Source organism: Mustela putorius, unplaced genomic scaffold, assembly GCF_011764305.1.
Source record: "Mustela putorius furo isolate JIRA1106 unplaced genomic scaffold, ASM1176430v1.1 tig00003853_pilon_pilon_pilon, whole genome shotgun sequence".
In the NCBI taxonomy this organism is placed as follows: domain Eukaryota; kingdom Metazoa; phylum Chordata; class Mammalia; order Carnivora; family Mustelidae; genus Mustela; species Mustela putorius.
In genome coordinates this window covers 3,601,245-3,624,192 of record NW_025422005.1, presented here as the reverse complement: position 1 = coordinate 3,624,192, position 22,948 = coordinate 3,601,245, and the positions used below count along the sequence as shown (strand labels likewise).

Here is a 22,948-nt window from a genome sequence, read left to right as displayed (position 1 = left end):
CACCGGCGTGTCAGACCAGGAGCCAGAGGCTTCTGTCTCCTGAGGCCCCTTGTGAGGCTCGCCCCTGCAAGTGGCAGATGGGGAGAAACCGCCGGGCTGAGAGGGTTTCCAGTTTCCGAGTTTCCAGTCACCTGAGTCCGAGAGCAGTTTCTGGGTCCTGAGTATTTTGGTCACGCAAAACAGACTAGAAAGACTGAGAAGACACGCTCCTTGTTGGTGATCTGTTGTGACGTCTGCACACCTTTTAGTTAGCCGGAACAGCTAAAGCCCTTTGTCGTTTGTCTCTGGCTTTGCTGCCAAGAGCCAAAGGAAGCCCTTCTCCCCTCTGGGAGGTGGGGTACGTGGGGGCAGTGTGCTCGCGTGTGGGGGCGGTGTGCCCGTATCGGGCGGCCTGTTTGCAGAGAGGTGTGGGCTCCCTTAGTGCTGGCTGATGGTAACGTTGACAAAGCAGACACCCTCGATCGTGAGAGAATGACAGAATGAAGGCAGCTGTGAAAACAACCAGACCCAGAGTCTTCGGTGCCTTTTTAGATGAGAAATAAGTGCAGATCCCCAGGGGCCTGCCAGGGGATAACACAGTCCTTTTCGTGGAGTCACATAGCAAAATAACTTCCAGATCTCTAGAAGGTAAATGTTAGCTCATTTATTATTTATGTATGTTCTAATGTTCTCTGACGAAACAAGCCCATATAACAAAAGTCAGAGTGTTTGCCAGGTGCCTGGTCCTCAGAGCCGAGTATTTTGATGTTCTGTATTTGGCACATGAATATTATGCCCTGATTTATTCTGAAAATGATGTACATTTCAACATTTAGAACTTGGAAATACAAAAGTCTTGAGGGTTTTCTGGAATTTTCTGAGGATAACCTGGCTGGTCCCCTGGAGCACGCTGGCCTCCAGACCGCATGGCCGCCTTTCCACCTGGTCAGCCCAGGCTCTGGCCTCATCTCCTGGAGCCAGCGGGGCTGAGTGCCCCCGCACATGCGGGTGACGCTGACGGAGAGGGGGTCTGCGGCCGAGTCTTCTGCTTTGTCCTGAATGTTGGGCTCCCCTTACGGCTTTAGGAAAGATATCAACTTACTCACTTTTTGAAAATTGTTTTTTTTGGTTTGCTTTTTCAAAAATATTTTATTTTACTAAGAAATTCACACAGCCTAAAACAGTTTTAAAGGGTATAGTGCAGTGGCTTTCTCACTTTTTTCCCCCTGATGTCTTTTCTTTCTCGTGGAAACAACGCACGTATCACAAACTTTTCCATCTTAACTCTTCTCGAGCACACAGTTCTGTGGCATCGGGTGCGTTCACATGTGTTGTGGGGCCGTCATCTCGTCCATCCCCAGAAGTCACGTCCTGTGAAATCATACAGTATTTGTCCTTTCGTGGCTGGTTTCTTCTACTCGGACTTACGTGCTTAGGGCCCTTTCACCGTGTGCCGTGTTGGAGAACCACCCTCCTTCTCAAGGCTGAAGATGGCTGTCTCGCGCGTCGGAGTTCTGCGCGTCTGGCCGTCGGTGGCTGGGCCAGAGTGGCTTCCCCATCCCAGATGCTGTGGATAACGCTAACACGGACACGTGCACACACGTATCCCTTCGAGACCCTCCACTCGGCCCTCCTGGGCAGCGGAAGCAGAATTGTTGGCTCGTGTGGTCATTGTATTTTTCGTGGTTTGAGGAGCCCCACACTGGTTTACACAGTGGCCACATCCATTTATGTTCCCACCGACTGCGCGAGGGTTCTGCTTCCTCTGCAGCCTCACCAGCCCTCCCTGTTTGGCTTTGTTGAAAACGGTGTGTGAATGGGGTGAGATGGTGTCGCACTGTGGTTTGGATTTGTCTCTGTGGCAGTCAGTGCTGCCGCGCACCTTGTCGCCAGCTTGCTGGCCTGTATCTTCGTTGGGGGAGTGTCTGCCCGAGTCCTTTGCCTGGTTTTGGGTCGGGTGGTTTGTTGCTTGTTGCAGGGTTCAGGACTTCTCTCCGTGTTCTGGGTGTTACTCTTTTATCAGATAATGTGGTTTGCAAATTTCTTTTTTCATGTTACTGTGGGTGGGCTTCTCCAGCTAATTAATAAAGCGCTCTGGGGCAAGTCTTTGTGGACCCACGTTTTCACTTCTTGTTGCCGAGGGCCGTGGGCCCATGTTCCGGGTCCTCGGTAGATCCACGCTGCCTTTCCAAGCACAGCCTTTTTCTCCTAAGTGTTTGCGCTGCGGCTGTCTGTGAAGGACGGCTGTTCCACGCCTCACCAGCTTTTGGTTTTGTCTGTCTTTTTAGCTTCAGCCTTTCTCCTGGGTGTGAACATGGTTCTAATTTGCCTTTCCCTGATGACCAGGCATGAGTACGTGTTCTGTGCTTGTCGGCCTTCCCTACTCGTCCTTCGTGATGTGTCCGGGCCAGTGTTTTGGTTTGTGTGTCTTTATTATTGGGTAGATGGGAGTTCCTTTCATATATTTTTGCCATAAATCTTGCATCAAATACATAGTTTGCGAATATTTTTCCGCAACCTCTCACTTGCCTTTCCATATTCTTAATGTTATTCTTGAAGAAAAGAAAAGGCATAGTAGGACTTTGCATAATTTCTTTAAAAACGCTTTGTTTGGGCATGATTTCAGACTTATAGACAAGTCACAGAAATAGCGGGACTACTGGTCTACGCCTCGCCAGATGCATGGGTTCATACCCGCCACATCGATTTGTCTCGACTTGCTGGTTCGTGTCTGCTTTTCTGTGTCCTCCGTATGCACACGCAGGTCCACGTGTGTATTTTTTGCAGACATCATGGCCCCTGACCCCAGATGCTTCAACATGCATTTCCGAAGGCGGGGTGCCCTTCCGTGGGTGCAGACTGCAGCCTGCCGGGCTCAGCAGCGAGTGGGGCTGTAATCTCCACTGTAGTCCGGGCCTGCTGGTGACCCCGCGTGTCCCTGATGGCCTTGCTCTCCAGGGCCGGGCACGAGGTGGTAGAGTTCCTGCCTCTGGGGCCGCCTCTGGTCTGGAGCAGCTCCACAGCCTTCCTTTGGCTTTCCTGATTTTTTTTTTTTTTTTTTTAGGAATAGTTTCCTTCCTTTTAGAAATTAAATTTTTTTTTTTTTTTTTTAGTTTCAGAGGTAGTCCGTGATTCATGGTTGCCTGTAACACCCAGTGCCCATCACGGCACGTGCCCTCCTCTTTGCCCATCCCCCGTTACCCCTCATCTCCCCCCTTCCCTCCAGCAGCCCTCAGTTTGTTTCCCATGGTTAAGAGTCTCTTAGGGTTTGTCTCTCTGATTTTGTCTTATTTTATTTTTCCCTCCCTTCCCCTGTGAAACTCTGTCTTGTTTCTTAAATTCCACATATGAGTGAGGCCATATGATAATTGTCTTTTTCTGACTGACTTATTTCACTCAGCACATCCATGTCAATGCAAATGGTGGGTATCCATCCTTTCTGACGGCTGACTTTCCCCTGTGTATGTGTCTGGACTGCGTCTTCTTCATCCGTTCATCTGTTGATGGACACCTAGGTTCTTTCCGGGTTTGGCTGTTGTGGACATTGCTGCTATAGACATTCGGGTACATGTGCCCCTTCAGATAACGACATTTGTATCTTTAGGGTAAATACCCAGTAGTGTGACTGCTGGGTCGTAGGGTAGCTCTATTTTCAACTTTCTGAGGAACCTCCATGCTGTTTTCCAGAACGGCTGCACCAGCTTGCCTTCCCACCGACAGTGTGGAAGGGTTCCCCTTTCTCCGCATCCTCGCCAACATCTGTTGTTTCCTGACTTGTTAATTTTAGCCATTCTGACTGGTGTGAGGTGGGATCTCACTATGTTTTTGATTTGTATTTCCCTGATGCCGAGTGATGTGGAGCACTTTCTCATGTGTCTGTTGGCCATCTGGATGTCTTCTTTGCAGAAATGTCTGTTCATGTCCTCTGCCCATTTCTTGACTGGACTGTTTTTTTGGGGTTTTGGCAAGTTCTGTATAGATTTTGGTAGAAACATTTGAAAGCGTGTGTTCCTCCTGTTGGATTTGGTGACGGTTCCTCCTGATGGCGTCAGCGTCTGCGGCCCAGCTGGGACACAGCAGTGGGGTGGGTGTGTCCCTCAGGGTCCCCCGTCGGAGGGGTGTGCTGTCCCTCCGGTCCAGTTGGCCTGCTTAGTTTGGTCAGGTGTTGTGTGATGTCGCCACTGGACGGTTACTGCTTTTGCCCTTGCGGCTAGGAGGCAGTCCGTGGGGAGACCCTGGCAGGCCCTCCCCTCACCGTCCCTGGTTGGCCTCCGTTGCCGCCGCCTCAGAGTGAGGATTCCAGCTCCACGTTGGGACAGACTCAAGGACACCTTTAAAAAAAAACAACAAAAAAAGAAGAACAACCTGCTCTCCCTGATTATTTCAGTGCTCACATTGCCCCAGAGCTGTCCACAGTCCTTCCAGGCTGTGTCCTCTGTCCCGTTGCTTTCTTGCATTCTGGTGGAGCGGGATGCCCCGGGCTCAGCCGGCACCCTCCCCGCTCCAGCCCCGACATCGGTCGTCCTGGGAGGAGCTGGGCTTTCCCACCTCTGCCTTGTACTCGATAAACTTTTTCTTTGAGAAAAGTTTCAGATTTACGGAAAAACTGTGTAGATGATCCGAGATCCCACGCACCCGTCCCCAGTTCCGTGGCTGTTAGCCGCATTACTGCGGCACATCTGTCACAACTGATGAAGCAGTATTAATAAACAGGTTACCGACTTAAGTCCGTGGTTTAGTTGAATTTCCTTCCCTAAAGTCCTTCTCGGTTCCAGGACCCCACCTGGGATGCCACACGTCAGGTAGTCATCGGGTCTTATGCGCCTCTGGACCGTGATAGTTTCTCAGATTTTCCTTGTTTTTGATGAGCCCTGGTTCTTTTTATTCATTTATTTTGATTTTTTAATTTACAAAAAAGATGTCTGTATGTATTTGAGAGAGAGAGGTGGGAGGAGGGGCAGAGGGAGAGAGTCTCCGGCAGACCTCCCTCTGAGCGCGGAGCCTGATGTGGGCCAGGTCCCGGGACCCTGAGATCGTGCCCTGAGTCAAAATCAAGAGCAGGTTTCTTAATTGCCTTAGTCACCTGGGTGGTCCAGCCCTGGTTCCTTTAAAGGGGATGCGTCCATGTCCGGATCTGGGTGCTAGGTGTGTCTTCATCCCCCAACTCTGGTTTCGGTGGACAGAGCTGGGACACTCACCTGTGGAGACACGCAGGCACACATATGTGCACATGTGAGCACACACGTGTACACACTCCGTGTGCACAGACCCGGCGTAGGCCTGGAGTTCTTGCCGACCGCAGGCCATCTGGCGGGGCTCTCCAGCCTCCGTCGGCATGTGGGCTCCCTCGTTCCCCGCACGTCAGCCCCCGTGCAGGCTCACCCCACCAACACTGCCGAGAGAGGCGGGTCTCCCAGCCCGAGTTCAGGACTCTGGAAGAGTCTCAGAGCCCATCGGCCTTGCCCCGGCAAGGTGGCCCTGCTGCTCACTCTGGCCGCACTTCAGCTGTGTGGTTAATTCCCCTCCTGTCCTTAGTGATTTAGTTTCCGTTTGTGAATGTGTAGGACACTTATATGCTTTTAAAAGTAAAAGTCCTGCCAAGAGGTGGTTTCAGAAGACCATTGCTCCCTCTGTGTCCCTGTCGCTTCTGCTGCCCCTAGCCCCAGGTGGGGACCAGGGCCGTCGCCCCCGGGCTGCTGTGCGTGGGTGGGTGCACGGGCATGCGCGTGTGTGTTCCTTGGCTCCCGTTCAGCGTGCGGGGGGCTGACTCCGCGTGTGTCCCCGCTGTCACACCAGGCCTGCCACAGATGGCTTCGCCCTCCTCCGGCTGCCTTCACTCCATCATGCCGCGCGGTTCGTGGTTTTCCCGCGTTTGCAGAGCTCGGCCGTTGGTGGGGCCTCGCCGCTGGACGCAGTGCAGGGGCTGCTGTGTGCGCGCTTGCCGGCCTTGCGACACGTGCCCAGCAGGGCTTGCCGCACCGAGGGCCGGGGGTGGCCCTTGCCGGCCGTGGTGTTTCGGGCTCTGGGGTCTGCTGCTTGGGGCGGGGGCGAAGCGGCATTGCGGTGGGTGACCGTGTGGCGGTTTGCGGGTTCACCCGCCTTCCTGGCGTGCACTCGCGGGTCCTCACGTGCTGTGCTCTCGGTGAGGGAGGGCGCGTGTGCGGAGGCCTTCTCCCTCCCACTTGGCCGTCCGCCTTTTCACCCACACGCCTGTTTCTGGCCACATCCTCCTCTGCTCTGGCGGCTGTGATGAAATGCCTGTGCGCTCAGACACGTAGCCCTCCCGGCGCTGGGCCTGAAGTCCAAGGTCACGGGGCTGCAGGTTTCGTTCCTGGTGAGGCCAGACCTTGCAGCCGTTGGCCTGGTGTGTGTGTGTGCGCGTGTGTGTGCATTGCATGTGTGTATGCATGTGTGTATGTGGGTGGACCTGTGGGGGACCAGCCCTGAGGACTGGAGGCCCGTGCCTGCAGGAAGGACACCAGGCCACCAAGCCTGAGCCCTGTCATCAAGGACACTGTCGGACCCAGGCGGAGAAGGGGAGAAGCGGAACAAGGCAAGGGGCAGATTTTCCTGAGGAAGCAGGTGCACGTGCGAAGGCCACTGGGCTCCGCAGTCCATCTCTGGAGGCCCGGAGGCCACACGCCTGTACCCCTCTCCAGGCACAGCTCCAAGCTCAGGGCCGTTTCGTCTTTGCTTCTCTAATTCACTGTCAAGTGATCACCTTTATTGCTGAGGACCAAAGTGCTATGACCTTTTTAGCCAGGATGAAGCATTGTCCCACGTTATGGTGCTTTCTTCAGACCACGCTCCCGCTCGTCACCGCTCGTGAGTATGTTTGCACGTACTCCACTCAGTAGAATGAAATGACTCTACCTTTTGTCCAATGCTTGCTGTGCCTTTGGATGGCCCGTACTGTCATGCACGGGCAGATTAAGTGAGTAATTATGTGTCGTTGGGTTTCCTTTTGCTCCGCGAAAGGTGCTTTTGCATCAGCCTGCAGCCGCCGCCGCGTTCCCTGTCCGTCTGCTTTACAAGCGGCTCCGGCGTCTAATTCACCGCTGTCTGGAAGGATGACTTTGGGCTGTGATGCTCGTCCCGTGAGTCTTTGCTTTGTGCAGTGGCATCACCCAGGCCCTGGGTGCCTGTCTCTCTCCTGACCCCTCACCTGGCAGGCTCTCGGGCCTTGTGCAGTGCGCCGCAGTGGCCAAGGACACGAGTAACCTGGAGCCGGCCTTGTTCCTTGCCGGCCGTCGAGCTCTGGCTGCTCTCACGTGCCCATCAGTCATGTGGGCAGATGCCTGCCCCTCTGCAGGACGGGCCTCGGTCCCCGCTGCTTGCACTGGTGGTGGGCGTTCTTGGATGCGCCTGCACCCAGCCCGGGGCTGGCTTCCGTCCGGAGGCTTCAGGGGAAGATCCCTGCTGCGTCTTGCAGGTTTTGGCAGCTGCGGTCCCCCCCCGGGCTCACAGCCATGTCGCTGCAGCTTCCGCCTGCACGTGGCCTCCGTCTGTCTCTCAGTCTCCTCTCTCTGTCCTGCTTTGTCAGGACACTGGTCGTTGGATTTGGGGCTCACCTGGATGATCTAGAGCTCCTAATCTCATAAGACTTAGTTACATCTGTATGGACCCTTTTTCCAAATCACATCACAGTCGCAGTGTCCAGGGCTTAGGCTGGGTACCTGCCTTTCTGAAGCTGCGTGGAGCCCCCACAGGGAGCCGGGTTACAGCGTTCCCATCAGGGCTGTCTGTTGGGCTCTGCTCCGGGCATGTGGTGTGGCCCTTCTGTTCCCCAAACCCGGCTTACGCTCCAGTGTGCTCCTTCAGCCTCTTGTTTGCGGTTACCATTAAAAGTCTAAATGGGGAACAATTCAATGGTTCCCCCCCCCCCCTTTTTTTTCGTGAATGCAAACCCAGCTGGATAGGAGAAGATGTTATGAAGTAACTGACTTTATCTCAACCACTAGACTTCACCAGCAGGAGGAGCCTTGTCACGCTGACCAGTCAAATAGGTGCTTGGATGCACCTGACCTCCTCAGAGCTGGGCGCCAGGCTGGGGGGATCTGAGGCGCAGGGCTGGGCAGGTTCTCGCCTGCAAGTGTCAGCCCGGCCTGGTGGAAGAGAGCACAGGCTAAGATATGGCACCTGCATTGCCCACAAGCCCTAACTGTTGCAGAAATCTTTGCAAAGGAATTATCAGTGACTCGCGGACCGTCTCTTCTTGTTGGAGCTGTTAGAGATGAAGGGGAGGCGGATATGTGTGTAACCCACAGGTACTCTGCATGGGGAGGGCTGTTATCGATCAAGAACTAGGAAACCAAAGGAACTGTGAAATTGGAAGCCTGCGTATCAGAATCACCTAATTTGAAAGATTAAACTAGAAGGACTGGCACAAACAGCATGACAACTTGGATACATATTTTACTTTTGATCCCATAATAACCTGGGTCTTTTTAAAAAAAATATTTTATTTATTTATTTGACAGAGATCACAGGTAGGCAGAGAGGCAGGCGGGGTTGGGGAAGCAGGCTCCCCGCCGAGCAGAGAGCCCGATGCGGGGCTCAGTCCCAGGACCCTGGGATCATGACCCGAGCCGAAGGCATAGGCTTTAACCCACTGAGCCATCCAGGCACCCCTAACCTGGGTCTTATAAGGAGATGGCTGTATACAAAAGTAGTCTAGCAATGTTGGAATTTGCAGAATGTTTTTTAGTGGCCAGTTTTGCTAATACAATTATAGTGATTTTTTAAAAAAATTTTATTTATTTGAGAGAAAGAGCACGAGAGCTGAAGGCAGGTGTTTAACAGACTGAGTCGCCCAGGTGCCCCCAGAGATGTTGTTTTTAAAGAGCAGTGGACTTAGAGTCCCCTTGTTGTCCTCTGACCGTTTGATGTCACCGCCGTCAGCTAGTGAGGTGGGGAGCGGCAGGGTTGTCTGCACCCCTGACGCGTTTCGGACATGCTGGGCAGGGTCACACGCGTAGGCGTCTTACTTTGCCAGTTCTTCGTGCCTCCGGGATGTTCTCACTGAGCTGGCAGGGTGGCCAGGGCAGAGTGGGCGGTAGCCTAGCTCGTGATCGGAAGTTGGGCTCAGAACAGGCCCCACAGAAGTGAGGTTGGTCCACTTATGATGGGGCCTCAGGAAGAGACATTGATTCCGGGCCAGACGCTGACTCTGGACCCGCATCCCGTATGACTGAGGATGTGTTTGGGCAGAGGAACATTCTGGACATCCCGACCGGGGTGAGACAAGTGTGCTTCCTTTCACCGTGTTGGGTGCTGCGCACACATCCCCTCGGCTACGGTGGGCCCAGCTGACTGTGGAGCCGTGTGCATGTGTGCATGCTCCAGCCAGAGTCCTTCCGTGTGCGTGTGTGACAATGTCATGCGGACCTGAGTGCCGTCATGTCCTGGCTGTGACAAGCAGGTGGGGTCTGTTGGGAGCCCCAGCTCCTCTGCCAGAGCCTGGCGTTCTCCTGTGGCTTCCAACATGGCTCCCCTGCGGGCTCCCCTCCGCTTTCCTCTCCTTGGGGACGATGCAGGCTTCCCTTCCTTCCAGGAGCGAACGCCCCTCCTTGTAGGCTCCCCTTGCCCATGGCCCAAATGGGGAGGGCTGCCTGGCTCAGCAGATGAGGCTGGTGGTCGGGACCACACGGGGTCACCCCATTCCTCTGCTGTCCCCATTGCGGAGGGGAGCAGACCGCTCGCTGCTGCCCACGAGGAGGGCGTTCGGAGCGCTGTGCCTGTGCTCCAGGGACTGCCTACCGCCTTCAGGTTTTTGTCTTCCTGCCTTACCACCGGCACCAGGCAGTGGGCAGAGGCGGGGGTGGCTCCTGCCCTGGGCTGGACAGTTTCAGTGTGACTCTGGTTGGGGCCTGTGCCCTGGGGCTGGACAGTGCCTTCCTGGGCTCCCCGTCCATCCCGCTTGCCGAGTGCCCCATGGCTTCCAGCCCAGAGCGGGCCTTCCCGGAGCCCTGACGAGCTGCCTCCCGCGGAGCCTGGGGCTCCTGCCTGTTGGGGGCTCGGCCAGAGCTGGGGTGTCTGACGGCGCCCATTCCCGCCGCTAGTCTCACTGCCCAGCTGAGCAGGCGTTCCAGGCCTGGAGTGTGGCTTTATTTTTAATTTGGAGTGGACACATGAAGGTGGTGCCATTAGGACACGCTGAGTCAAGCCCGAAGCCTGTCCTCAGTCCCGGCTTTTCCTTGGTGCCTTCATTGGCTTCACACCCAGTAAAAGAGAAGGCGGAGGAAGGAAGGCCCAGAAAATCGGGCCTGGCCGGTTTCCCAGGCACACACAGTCACATACGTGAAATGTACCGTTCGTTATGAGCAGAAACGGAGCTGGAGAAAACACGCGGGAATGATCGCAGACGGAATGTCCGTGTGCACCCTGCGTCGTCACTAACACCAGGTGTCATTCCCAGTGTTTTCCTAGTAGCGGTGAGCCGAGCAGGTGCGGGCGAGGGGCAGCGTGCTCACAGAGCCACACCGAGAGCCCCAGGGGAACAGGCAGGGTCAGCAGGGCGGTGTCGTCTTGAGAAGAGAGGCTGCTGCTGCCTTGAGCAGGAAGGGAGATCCCTAGAGGAGTGCTTGGCGGGCGGGGGTCTCAAGGTGGGCAGCTGCTCCCGTGCCCTCCGAGCTTCTGTGCGTGCCCTCCTGCCCTGGTTCCTTCTGCGTGACCCTGCCTGGCTGCACTGCTCCCTCCTGACATCTGCAAGGTGGGTCTGGTGGAAGTCAGGCACCGACACCATTTCCCTTGTAGGTGGCCTCCGTCCCCTCTCTGTCCGGCGTGGCGTGTATGCACACGATTCGCTGGGCTGTGTGGAACCCCATGCTGGAAGCCGGCTCCGGGAAGGTGACCTTACCTCTGCAGGGTGGGATCCGGCCCAACCCTTCGCACCGTCTGGTCTATAAAGTGCCCCCTGCCAGCAGGAGCTCCGAAGAGGTAAGTGGTTCAGATGCTCCGTAAGTGTGAGACTTTGCCCCTGAGCTTCTGGCAAGTTCATACGTTTTCAAAACCAGAGGTTATGTCATGAGCAGATTTTTCTTTCTTTCTTTTTATTTTTTTATTTGACAGAGAGAGATAACACAAGTAGGCAGAGCAGCAGGCAGAGGGAGAGGAGGAAGCAGGTTCCCTGCTGAGCAGAGAGCCCGATGTGGGGCTCAATCCCAGGACCCTGAGACCATGACCTGAGCCGAAGGCAGACGCTTAACCTGCTGAGCCACCCAGGCACCCCATGAGCATAATTTTTTCATGTCACGGATGTGCCCTTAAGGGACGAGCGTAATTGCTGAGTCCCGGTCACCTGTGAACTTAGGCTTAGGACATCCCCGTTCACACATCAGTCTTGCAAGATGGCCTGAGAGCCTGTGACTTTCATTTGTACGCACTGTGCAAACAGGGTGCGCTTCTGTGCTGTGTGTGTACACATGGGGGGTGGGCCTTGTGGGAGGCGGAGGCTGTGGTTGGTGCCGGGCACTGGGCGTCCAGCTGGGCTCGTCTCCATGACTGGTTTCTCGTGCCTGCTGGCCCCTAGCGCCTTCCAGCTTTGCACGGAGGGCAAGCCACAGCTGAAAATCCATGTTGGGAATAAAGTTCTCTCTGAACCCTGGCGGAGAAGACAGGTAAAGGGGGCGGGGCCAGGGTGTGCGAGGGGTCTCCTCCCTCGGCCTCCCTGCCCGCTGACAGCCTTGCAGGATGGGTAGCAGGGACCCAGGGAGCCGCAGGTGTTGTGGGAAAGCGCTGCTGGTGACGGAAGCCCATCCTGATGCAGTGTCACCTGTGTCGTCTCATGTTTCCCAGTGTCACCCTGTGTCACACCATGTCACCTGGTGCTGCCCTGTGTGGCACGGGAGTGCTTGGACCTGCCCACGCTCCTGAACTGCCCGGCCTGTCTCAGCAGTGCGGCGAGTCTCATTTTCCTTAGGTGCAGGGACCGTCCCCAGCCCTCAGTGAGTCGTCCGTGTGCTGACTCTAATGACAAACGTTACTTTTGGTGTTGCTGTTTATGATGTGAGCAGTGCTCTGGGGACCTGGATGAGGAACGGCTGATTGTGCAGCTTTTCTCCCTATGGGGACGTCTCGTTGTGGGACCCGCTTGCTGCGCTCCCCCACGGACTAGTCTGGGCCCTTATATAAAACCGCCATTAGAGTTCCTGAAGCCGTTGCCTCTCTCTCCCCGTCTTGGTATGTATGTATGTATGTGTTTAAATAAGTATTTATTTTATTTAATTTTAGCCTTGGCATGCCACGACATTCCCTTCACTTTCTGAGTGCGTAAACCGTATTGGAGGATGTGGAGAGCTTGACTATCTCGAGGACAGAAATGTACCAAATACTGCTGTTTTTAACAAGGGATATCATTTCTAATTCTCAACCTCAGTGCTGCTCACAGTCCGGGCCGTAATTCTTTGCTGTGGGGATTGCCCTGCGCACCGGGGGACATCCATCCCCAGCTGGAGGCCCGTGGCGGGTGCGCACCTCTGACACCCTGAGCTGTCGGCAGACATCGCCAAACGTTTCCTGGGGAATGGCCCCTGGCTGAGACCACTAGGCTAAACATCTACAACTAACTAAAATAATGAACAAACCTAGTCACAAGTATAATTCCGCTTCCTCCTCTGCTTCTTCCTGCGTTGGTCTCCTCCAGCAGGGCCGGCCTCTGTCCAGGCAGAAGGCGTGGAGCCCAGCTGTGCTCCTGCACCGGCTCATTCTGTCTCACTCATCCTTTCAGGGAACATTTACCAAGCCCCTCTGTCTACCCAGGAACACTGGCCCCGATCCTGTGAACTTACCCTTGAGGAGAAGTGGTAGATACTGATCAGAGGGAAATACAAATATTAGAGATACCCCATAAGTTTTGGCTAAGTGGATGTGGGGGCTGGTGTTATGATTATTTCGATGCTATTTCCTGTGTAGGTAAGTAGTGTGGTATGTTGTGTTTTCTTTCTTAAACAACTCTTGTGTTTTTCCTTTGACCAAGTAATTGTCTTTTAAAAAACATTTATATCTCCGGAGTCAGCCACTTTCAGCTCTCGGCTGTGATTGACGGTGTTTCTTTGTTTCCAGACATTATGCTTCTACTGCTGTTTCTTAGTTTCTCAATTTTAGACATTATGTGTTGACTACCAATAATGATAGGTGAGAACTTCAGCTCTCTGATACGCTCCTGCACCCTTTAAAGAAACCACTCTGTTCCACTGCGCGGCCTTGGATTCAGGGACTGTTGCCAGGAGTGTGCAGCACAGTGGGGTCCGGCTAGAGGACTGTAAAGCCCCAGGGAACTGGACAGGCCTGGGGAGGCCATGGAGAGGGAGGGGCTTGGGAAGCAACCCCATGCCGCTGTGTAAGAAATGCTGGGTTCACCCCCCGGCTGCATGTGTCTGAGTCTGACCCTGAAGCACCATACCAGAGACCCTGAGAACTGACTGTGGATAGACTGCCAGCCCCGGCTCAGAGTTGCAGGGTGGATCACATGCAGGAGGGATCTGGATAGCACTGTGTGGGTTTGACAACCTGTAGAAAACCGGTTGGAAACTGTGGCCTGGACCCACTGGGCTGATTCCTGATGACACAAAAATATCAACGTACTCCACAGGCTTTAAATGAGACTCAGAGTCTCCTGACATAATATTCAAAATATCTGTGATGAAATCTAAGTTTAATTGACATGCAAAGAACCAGGAAAATCTCAGCTTTCAGAGAAAAGACACTCAACAGACACCAAAACATTCCATGCAAATGCTAATCAAAAGAAAACAGGAGTGGTTGTATCAACACCAGACAGAGTGGACTTTGGAGCAAAGGAAATTTCTAGGAATTAAGGATATTACAGATGATAAAAGAGGCAATTCACCAAGAAGACATGGCAGTCCTAAGTGTGTGTGCATCTAACACAGAACTTCAAAATACATAAAGCAGAAATGAGTCGTAGAAGTGAAAGGGCCAACAGACAAGTTCCTGGTCATGGTTGGAGACTCTGGCGTCCTCTGAGCAAACCAGGGAACACGGAGAGAATCACCGAGGACACGGAAGAACCAGACGACATCGTGAACTGTGTGGATTGACATGACGTCTGTAGAGCCCCACGCCTGATGGCAGCAGAGCACACATTCTTGTCCAGCGCACAGGGAACACACAGGTAGACCACATCCTGGGCCATAAAACTTTCATAATTTCTAAGGAATTGTATTATTCAGGGTATGTTCCGAGTTCACAATAGAATTAAACCAGAAGTCAATAACAAAGATAAGAGTAAAAAGTACAGGCACTTGGAAAGCAAAGGATACATTTCTAAATAATCCCTAACTCAAAGAGGAAGCCTCAGGAAGAGATAGAGGAGGTTTTGGACTGAACGAAAAGGAAAATACATTAAATACATTAAAAGGTGGAGAATGCAGCTGTCGTGTGCTTCCAGGGAAATTGATAGCATGTATGTATGTATTAGAACACAAGAATGGTCTCCATTCAGTAATCTTCTCTTCCACCAGTAGGAGCAAGAGAAAGAACAACAAAATAACCTGAGAGCCAGCGGAAGAAAGTTGGGAATAAGGATGAAGAGCAGAAACAAATGAACTCGAAAACAACAGTATAGAGACCACAGAGAACAAAACTAGAGAAAAATCAATGATGCCAAAAGCTGATTCTTTGAAATGATCAATAAAACTGATAAATGTCCAGCAAGAGAGCTACAACAAGGACCCAAATTGCTGGTGTTAGGATTAGAAGCAGGACCATCTCTGCTGGCCCCACAGGTGTCAAAGGACCGCAGGGGAGCACGGTGAGCAACTGTGGGCCTGCTCATTTGGCGATTTCGATGAAGTGGATCGATTTGTCTTAAGCCAGAAATTATCAGAACTCACCCGAGATGAAGTAGACAACCTGAGTAGTCCTTGGACTATTATAGAAGCCGAATTTGTGGTTAAAACTTTCGAGAAAGCGATATCCAGGCCTAGTCACTGTAAATTCTACTGAACGACTTGAAGAGAATGGAGCAGTTTTATACGGACTCTCCCAGGAAATAGAAGGATGCCAGCAATTCCCAACTCACGTAGCGGGGCCGTGCTACCACGTTGTGATAACAGGACCAGAGACAGCGTATGGACGCTGTTGACACGTGTCCCTCAGGGACACAGATGGAGAATAATCCGCAAAACCCTCGCAGATCGAATCCAGCCTATGGAAAGAAGACAACGCCATGACCAGGTGGAGGTTTGTCCCAGAAATGCAGGGCTGGTTTTGTTTTAAAAATGAATAAATATAATTCACCATAGTAATAGCCTAAAGAAGGTAAACTGTATAATCTTAACAATTGACACACAAGGCATTTGAAAAAATTCGACTTTGATTTTTGATGAATGCTGTGAGCAAACTAGGAGTAGTCGAGAAGCCCCTCCTCCTGCCGGGGGACATCCACACAAACCTGAAGCCCCTCCTCCTGCCGGGGGACATCCACACAAACCTGTCAGTGAGCACCCGACTGGGCAGTGAGAGGTGGGGTGTCATCCCTTTAAGGTCAGGGACAAGCGAGGGGCGTCCGCTCAGCATTCAGAATCTCGTTCAGCATCGCACCCGAAGTCCTGGCCAGGGCGTAAGGCAGGAAGACGAAAACGAAAGACACACAGATTGGAAAGGGAGAAATAGAGCTGTACTTGTGTGCCGATAGCGTGATTGTCTGTGTGGAAAATCCCAAGGGATCTACAGAAAAACCTGCTAGAGTGAATTAGTGACTTCACTGAGGTTGCGGGAGACAACAGGAGATCAAGATAGAAAAATCATTCATTTCTGTATACTAGCAATGAAAAGTTGACAAGCAAAATTAAAAAAAAACAAACAAACAGTATTACTTATAAAGCTCTTCCCCCAAAGAGAGAAATCTAATCACACAATGTTTACGGGATCTGCCTGCTGGGAATGTAGCCCGCTCCTGTTGCCGCACGCCACTGTTCTTGTGCTTCCTCTTGTCTTGGGTGAGATCGTAAATGGAGAGACACAACATCTTCGTGGATGAGAAGATCCAACATGATAAAGATACAAATTCTCCCCCAATTCATCTACAGATAATATAATTTTAATCGAAATTCCAGCAGGACTTTTTTTTTTTTTTTTGGTCTGGATGTAGACAGACTGATCCTAAAATCTATACAGAAAGCACAGGAATCAGAAGGGTCCGGGTGGTGAAGCAGGAGGAATCGCGCCCCACAGTCTGACCCTTAGAGTAAAGCTTCCGCAGCTCCTGTGAAGAGCTGTTGGTGAGGGCTTGGCACGAAGGTCAGGGGAGCAGAACAGAGAGTCTAGAAGTAAACCACGGCATCCTGCAGAATGAACTCTATGCACGCCAGTACCCAGCAGTCCTGGTCTTAGAGACATGAAGACTTTGGTTCACACGGAATCATGTACCCCAGGGTTTGTAACCGTCACGCTGAAAAGGGCCTGAAGGTGCTTGCATGGGCGAAGGCATGAATCAAGCATGCCCGCCGTCCCGGAGGGCGCCGCTCGGCAGGAAAAGGGACCGATGACAGATAACGTCCCACTGCTTGGATGAGTCCCATCGGCACCGTGTGAAGTGCAGGAGTCCAGGCTCAAAAGTGATCTGTTGCGTGGTTCCACGCGTGTGACGTCCTGGACAGAACAGGCTGCTGTGATGGAGATGGACTCCGTGACAGCGGGGCCAGGCGGCAGCAGCACGGGGCAGGGTTTGGGTGACACGCTGCTCTGCGCCCTGACCGTGGTTGTGGTTACATGTGTTAAACAGAGTGCTATGCCCAAATTTAAAAGTCAGTTTTTCATAGGTTTGTTTAAAAACACATGTAGAACCGGAGAATGTGATTTCTGCTTGTGTAAGAGCCTTCCATGCTAACGTGGTCTTCTGGGGTGTTAATGCCACGGCTGACTGCTCAGGAAGTGACTTGGTCATAATCTAAGAACACGGGGCTTCAGCCGTCCCTGGGTTTACATCGACTTTGGGCCAGGGGACCCACTTCTGGGTGTAGCTTAGGAGCACTGATAAGCGGGGAGGCTGCCATCCCTCTCACTGTGTCTACCGTAGGTGAAGCAGGTGGAGTCGGGGACTGTCCAGTTCCAGTACTCGCTGAGCCCCGAGGAACACCTGGACACCACCATGGCGCTCGTGCACAGCTCCGAGGCAGAGCGGCAGCCCTCCAGGAGACCACCCACATCCCCCACAAGTAAGTGTTTGCAGAGGACTGACTTTTTGTGCACACAGCATGACTTCCATCTGTTCCCGAGAAGTACATAGTCCAGTACAATAACATTTATCTGATAATCACACAGATTTGCGTTAATTTGGGTCCCATGGTTGAACTTCTGCTTAATAAGGAAGTGTGGAGTTGGATGGTGACAGCACATTGTCATCTGATTCTTGCAGCTCTTGACCAGAGGCCTGTGGAAGGCTCTGCAGGTGACACCCAGTGGGGCGCGTGGCCTGGGGTCCTGCAGACACGGGCTCAGGAGTCAGAGCGTGGCTGAGATCCATGGCTGCCTGCTGTGTGTGGTGCCATTAATGTGCCGAACCTTTGTTGTTTTAAGGTGCTTCCCCCTGCCCCCCGGAAGCACTCTCCGAGAGTGGGGTGTCTGATCTCAGCTTGTGGCTTTGAAAAAGGGAGTGGGGACTCCCAGCAGAGGGACGTCCTTCCTGGGAGCAGTGACATCTCTGCATGGTGTAGGGGGTAAAGCAGCGCTGGTGGCCACTGGGCCTGCACTCAGCTGGCTCAGAACCTGGAGGTCAGGGCCTCTTGGCTTCTGCCCACAGACCCCGAAGCCAGTGTTTGACTGAAAACCCCACCTGTTGGGCCCCTGCAGGGCTGGCGTCAGAGGGGTGTTGGAGACATTCACTCTGCAGGGCGCTGAGCCCTGGCCTGAGTCTTCTAGAGATCGCTCCAGCTGTAAGACTGTTCTAGATCATAGGATTTGTCTCTTAGTTAGAAAGGTAGGGAATGGACTAATGTGTAGGGTGCAGAGGGGAGCTCTAGTCCTGGACTGTGTCCCTGACAGACGCTGCTCGGTCTCCGGCGATGACTGCTGGTGTTTTGGCCGCAGGTCCCGGCTGCTGGAGCAGGGGCGCTAGTGGGTCTGGGACTCGTTTGGGACAGATTTTTTATGAGTTGAGATTCTAGTTTATGGGAACTGGTCTTGTTGAATTTAATTTGACAGTGGAAGCAGTCCCCGTATGTCTTTGGTCTAGACCTTGATGCAGTGACACTGTCTTCATGGTCTTCCGGGGCTTCTGAGACGCCCGAACGTACTCAGGTACTAGACGGAGAGTCTGTTGCTTTGGGACAAACCACATCATTAAGGATTTTCCTTCTTCTCTAAGAGGCAGTGCATTTGGTGGTTCTAGTGGTTCTTCCAGTTCACTGGGTGGCAGCCAGGATTCCAGGGTCTGCTGGTCACAGGCTTCCATCTGTAGCGCTGCTGGCCGGGGGCTGTAGCCAGGATTTCTGGGGAGTCCCTGCCGTGCAGGCAGAAGCCATGGGTTTTCGGACAGGGTCCATGCAGGGCGTTGAATGCCTTAAGGGCATAAAATACGTTATTTAAAAATACTAAACAAAGGGTGCAATGTATTTCCTACTCATTCTGTAATCTAGCATCTTTCCTTCCTTGACATATAGTTACATTTAAAAAATAAAATAACGAGCTTTGAGAAGGGTAAATATGAAAGGCAGTGTCTCAGGTTATAAACACAGGTAAATGTTGTGATTCAATATTTCTGATGGAGTCACTGAGGACAGTGGTGAAGGGCAGTGAGTGTGGTTCATCACGTCTGTGGGGAAGCCTGGGTAGTGGGAGTCCTGGGAGGACACGCCTGCACGGCGAGCTTGGCAGGGGAGACAGAATGACCTTTCCTGGACAGGAGTTTTCAAGGCTTTAGTTTACTGTGCGGTCCTGGTGGTAGAAATAAGCAGCTGGTTTGTGTGATGATGTCCTAATCAAATTAATCCTAAGCAGTGATGGGATTGCCTTGTCGCTTAGCTGCCTCGGGCCTGCACCAGCTGCTCGGGTGGGCTGTGGCTCAGCAGTCCACCAGGTTGGGTCTTTCTTTTCCAGTGGCCTTGACCTTTGGTGTGTGCAGACCTGGGATTAAAACCCAGTCTGCCGCTCCCTCTGCTTGCCAGAATTATCCAGTAATTGATTTTTATTTTTTATTTTTAAAAAATATTTTACTGGGGCACCTGAGTGGCTTAGTGGGTTAAAGCCTCTGCCTTTGGCTCAGGTCATGATCCTGGGGTCCTGGGATTGAGCCCCACATCGGGCTTTCTGCTCAGCAGGGAGCCTGCTTCCTCCTCTCTCTCTGCCTGGCTCTCTGCCTGCTTGTGATCTCTGTCAAATAAATAAAATATTTTAAAAACCATTTTATTTATTTATTTATTTGAGAGAGTGCTTGTGTGCACGCATCAAAGGGCGGGGAGCAGCAGAGGGAGAAGCAGACTCCCTGTAGAGCAGGGAGCCCGGTGTAGGACTCAATCCCAAGACCCTGGGCTCGTGACCTGAGCCAAAACCAAGAGTCAGACACTTAATGGACTAAGCCACCAGATGCCCTAATTCTCCTTCAGTTTTAATTGGGTAATGTTAATCCTAATTTGGGTTGTATTTTCTTGCTTCTTTGCTCTCAGTACTTTTTATTGTGTTACAGGTATTGTGGATTTTCTTTTATCGAGTGTTAAATACTTTCGTATTTGATAAATACTCTTGAGCTTTGGAAACAGTTTGATCCTTTTAGATCTTGCCCCTAAGTTCTGTTAGGTGGGACTAGATCAGCTTTAGTCTACAGCTAACTCTTCCCCTTTGCGTCCTCCTGTCTCCCGAGTTACAAGGCGTGCCGTCTGCCTGTGCAGTGCTCCAGGTGAACATCCAGGGTCTTCCAGGGACTCTTGCCCCAGCACTGGGTGCTGTCCTGATCAGTCACCTGCCAGATCTACAGGGAGCTCTCTGTAAGTGACCGGAGTGCTCCTTCTGTGCACCTTGTCCCGTCTGGCGCGTGGCCCTGCAAACTGGAGCTTCCTCGGCCTTCTCAGACCCTCAGCTCTGTCTTCTCCTTCAGGGGTCCCCTGTGCCCTGTCTCTCTGTGTCGAGACCTGCAGACCCACTAACCGCAGTAAGCAGGGACAGCTGCAGGACTCCCTTCTCTTGTTTCCTGCCCCTCAGGATCACTGTCCTTTGTTGCCTGAATTCTATTGTCTTGAAACCTGTTGTTTCATATATTTTGTCAGTTTAAAAAAATTTGTTTCAGGTGCATTTGTTTCTGGTCACTGCCTCGTGTTGGCTGGAGGTAGGCGTCTTTGCCTCCTGTGAGCGGTTTTTGGCTGCTGGAACCCTGCACCGCAGGGCCCGTCGTCCAAGGGTTCTGGACGTTTTCCTGGCTGCTCTGTGCTCCTGTGACTCACTAGACGCGCCGTGTGTTTTCGTGACTTTGAGTTGGGCTCATGCTCTCTGCTGGGGTGTATCTCCCTTGTGCACTGCATTTACTTTACTTTGAGATAGAGTCTTTTTTTTTTTTAATTAAAAAATTCCGTGGTTGAGAACAGTGAAGGCAATTCTAACCTTTCCTGATTTGTAGGTGTGCGGAGTTCCGGTAGCCGGAGCAGCGCGGCGGAGATAGAGACGGACACAATAACGAGTGTGACGGATGGACAGGTTATATGAGTGTGTTGCTTTGCAGCTGTTGTTGTAACAAATTACCATAAACGTAAAATGGCTTAAAACAGTATGAACTTACTGTCATGCAGTTCTGGAAGTCAGCGGTCCGACATGGGTCTCACAGGCTACTGAAGAGGTCTTGGTGGGGCTGGTTCCTTCTGGAGGCTCCGGGGCAGACTCTGTCTTCTTTCCGGCTCTAGTGGCTGCTGCGCCCTTTGGCTCCTTTCTCCCTCTTCAGAGGTGTTGGGCAGTTTCCCGATCTGTCTGTGACCCTGACCCTGCGGCCTCCCCATCAATTACAAGGATGCTGGGATTGCGTTGGGCACCCTGATCATCCGGGCCGTCCCCCCAGGAGCAGCCAGTCACTGGTGTGCAACACCATCACACTGATGGGTTCCGGGGACTAGGATGTGGGTATTTCTGGGGTAGGGAGCATTGTTCTGCTCACCGCCGGGAGCAGGGACTGCCCGATCACACGTAACCATGCGGGAATGCTGGTCCATAAGGAACATATAGAATTAGATCCTAATTTCATATCATGCGTAAAAATAAACGTAGGTGGATTATGAAGCAAAACTTTAGAAGTGATAGAAAACTCTAGAATTAGAAGATTAGAAAGAAGAAGGATTATAGGAATAGCTGCTCCAAATCAACTAGAAATAATGGAAATGGGATAGAAAAATGGGCAAAGCACACGAACAGGGGATTTCCACGGAGAAGCCAGGTGGCCAGAGGGCGCGGGACGGGCTCAGTGTCGCCGGTGACTGGAGAAGTGCACGCACAGGGAGGAGTCATCTCATGCCCCCGACACCCACTCCCACCCCGGAGAAGTGTGGTCTCATGGCACGAGGTTCATGTGGGTGCCCGTGGGCAGGCGGCTCTTGCCACGCCGGCAGGAGTGCTGCCCGGACGGCCGCTTTGAGGGGCCGTTTCATCATTCTGCTTCATGCCCTGGGACTCGGGTGCTGGTTCTAGACGCCCATGGGGAGCGGCTGGCTCTCAGTGCGCGGCGGCCTGCCCACTCCTCTGCGGGACGGGAAGACGAGCTGGTGTGACTGGACGGTCGGCGCCGTACAGCGGATTGGGTGAGCCACAGGGGTCTTTGTGTGTCCTCAGGGATGAATCTTCAAGACCATGTGTGCAGGGAGCTTTTAAAAAAATTTTTATTTTTAAAGATTTTATTTATTTATTAGAGAGAGAGCACATCCATGAGCAGCATGAGCCGGCCTGAGCAGGGGGAGGGGCAGAGCCCTCAGTGAGTAGGAGCCCGACCCGGGTCTTGATCCCAGGACCCCGGGATCATGACCGGAGCCCAAGGCAGATGCTTAATGTACTGAGGCACCCGGGCGCCTAAAAGGAGATCCATTTTCAAAAGAGACTGTAGGGGTGCCTGGGGGGCTCCCTGGGCTCCTGGCTCAGCGGGGAGTCCCCCTGTCCTGCCTCCCCCCAACCCGCTTGTGCTCACACACACACACACACACACTCTCTCAAATAAATAAACAAAATCTTAAAAAAAAAAAAGACAACAAGCAAACTACCAAATATTTTAGAGCAAAAAGAATGTACCACGCGGGTGTGAGGTGTGGATACGGGGAACTGCGTACCCGGGGCAGGGAGGGTGTGGGGTTCTCTGTCCCTTGTGCTCAGTATCGGTGTGACTGTAAGACTGCCCTAACGATGAAGTCTATTGGAGAAAAGAAAGGGATGGAGGAAGGACTTGTGGGGAACTCGGTAGTTCTGCCTGTCTTGATTTGATTCACTCGCGTTGAGGACTTCTGTCTCGGCCTCCGTGCTCGGGCTTCATCTGTGGCAGAGTCAGCGGACTTCAAGCCAGACGGTAAATGTTTCAGCCTTTATGGGCCCGTTGCCCTGCCGCCGCTCCTCCTCTCCCGAGCCGTGTGGAGAAAGCCACGCGAGCGAGCTCGGCTGGGTTACGGTCAAAGTTTGTTCACAAGCCCAGGCCGTGCCCTGAATCTGGCAGGTGGGCCGAAACCGGCAGGCCCCTGGTCTATGGCTTTCTTTCCTGTCCTGTTTTACCAGGTTTTGGCATTGGGAGTGTGCTAGTTTTGCAAAATGCATGTCTAGTTCAGGCTCTCTAGAGAAACAGAACCAGTGGCCTACCCCGTAGGAAGAGATTTATTATAAGAAATTGGCTCACGCCTTCTGTGGAGGCTGAGAAGAGGCCCAGGCAAGCTGCTGTGTAATTAGTCCCAGTCCAGAGGCCTGGGAGCCGGGGAAACCCGCCATGCAGGTTTCCTTCTGGGTCTGAAGGCCTGAGGGCAGGAGCGCCGAGGGCAGGAGACGATGGGCATCCCAGCTC

At 52.8% G+C, this 22,948-nt stretch overlaps 1 protein-coding gene across 10 annotated transcripts in view; it reads left to right on the top strand.

Moving 5' to 3' along the window:
- NPHP4 (nephrocystin 4) overlaps positions 1–22,948 on the top strand; it is a 105,291-nt gene that overhangs the window by 38,912 nt on the left and 43,431 nt on the right. For all 10 annotated transcript variants that reach the window (XM_045063634.1, XM_045063632.1, XM_045063627.1 and 7 more), the window contains 2 exons: positions 10,735–10,917; positions 17,021–17,159. In XM_045063634.1, the coding sequence (XP_044919569.1) occupies positions 10,735–10,917; positions 17,021–17,159 (322 nt within the window). The remainder of the gene's footprint in view (positions 1–10,734; positions 10,918–17,020; positions 17,160–22,948) is intronic.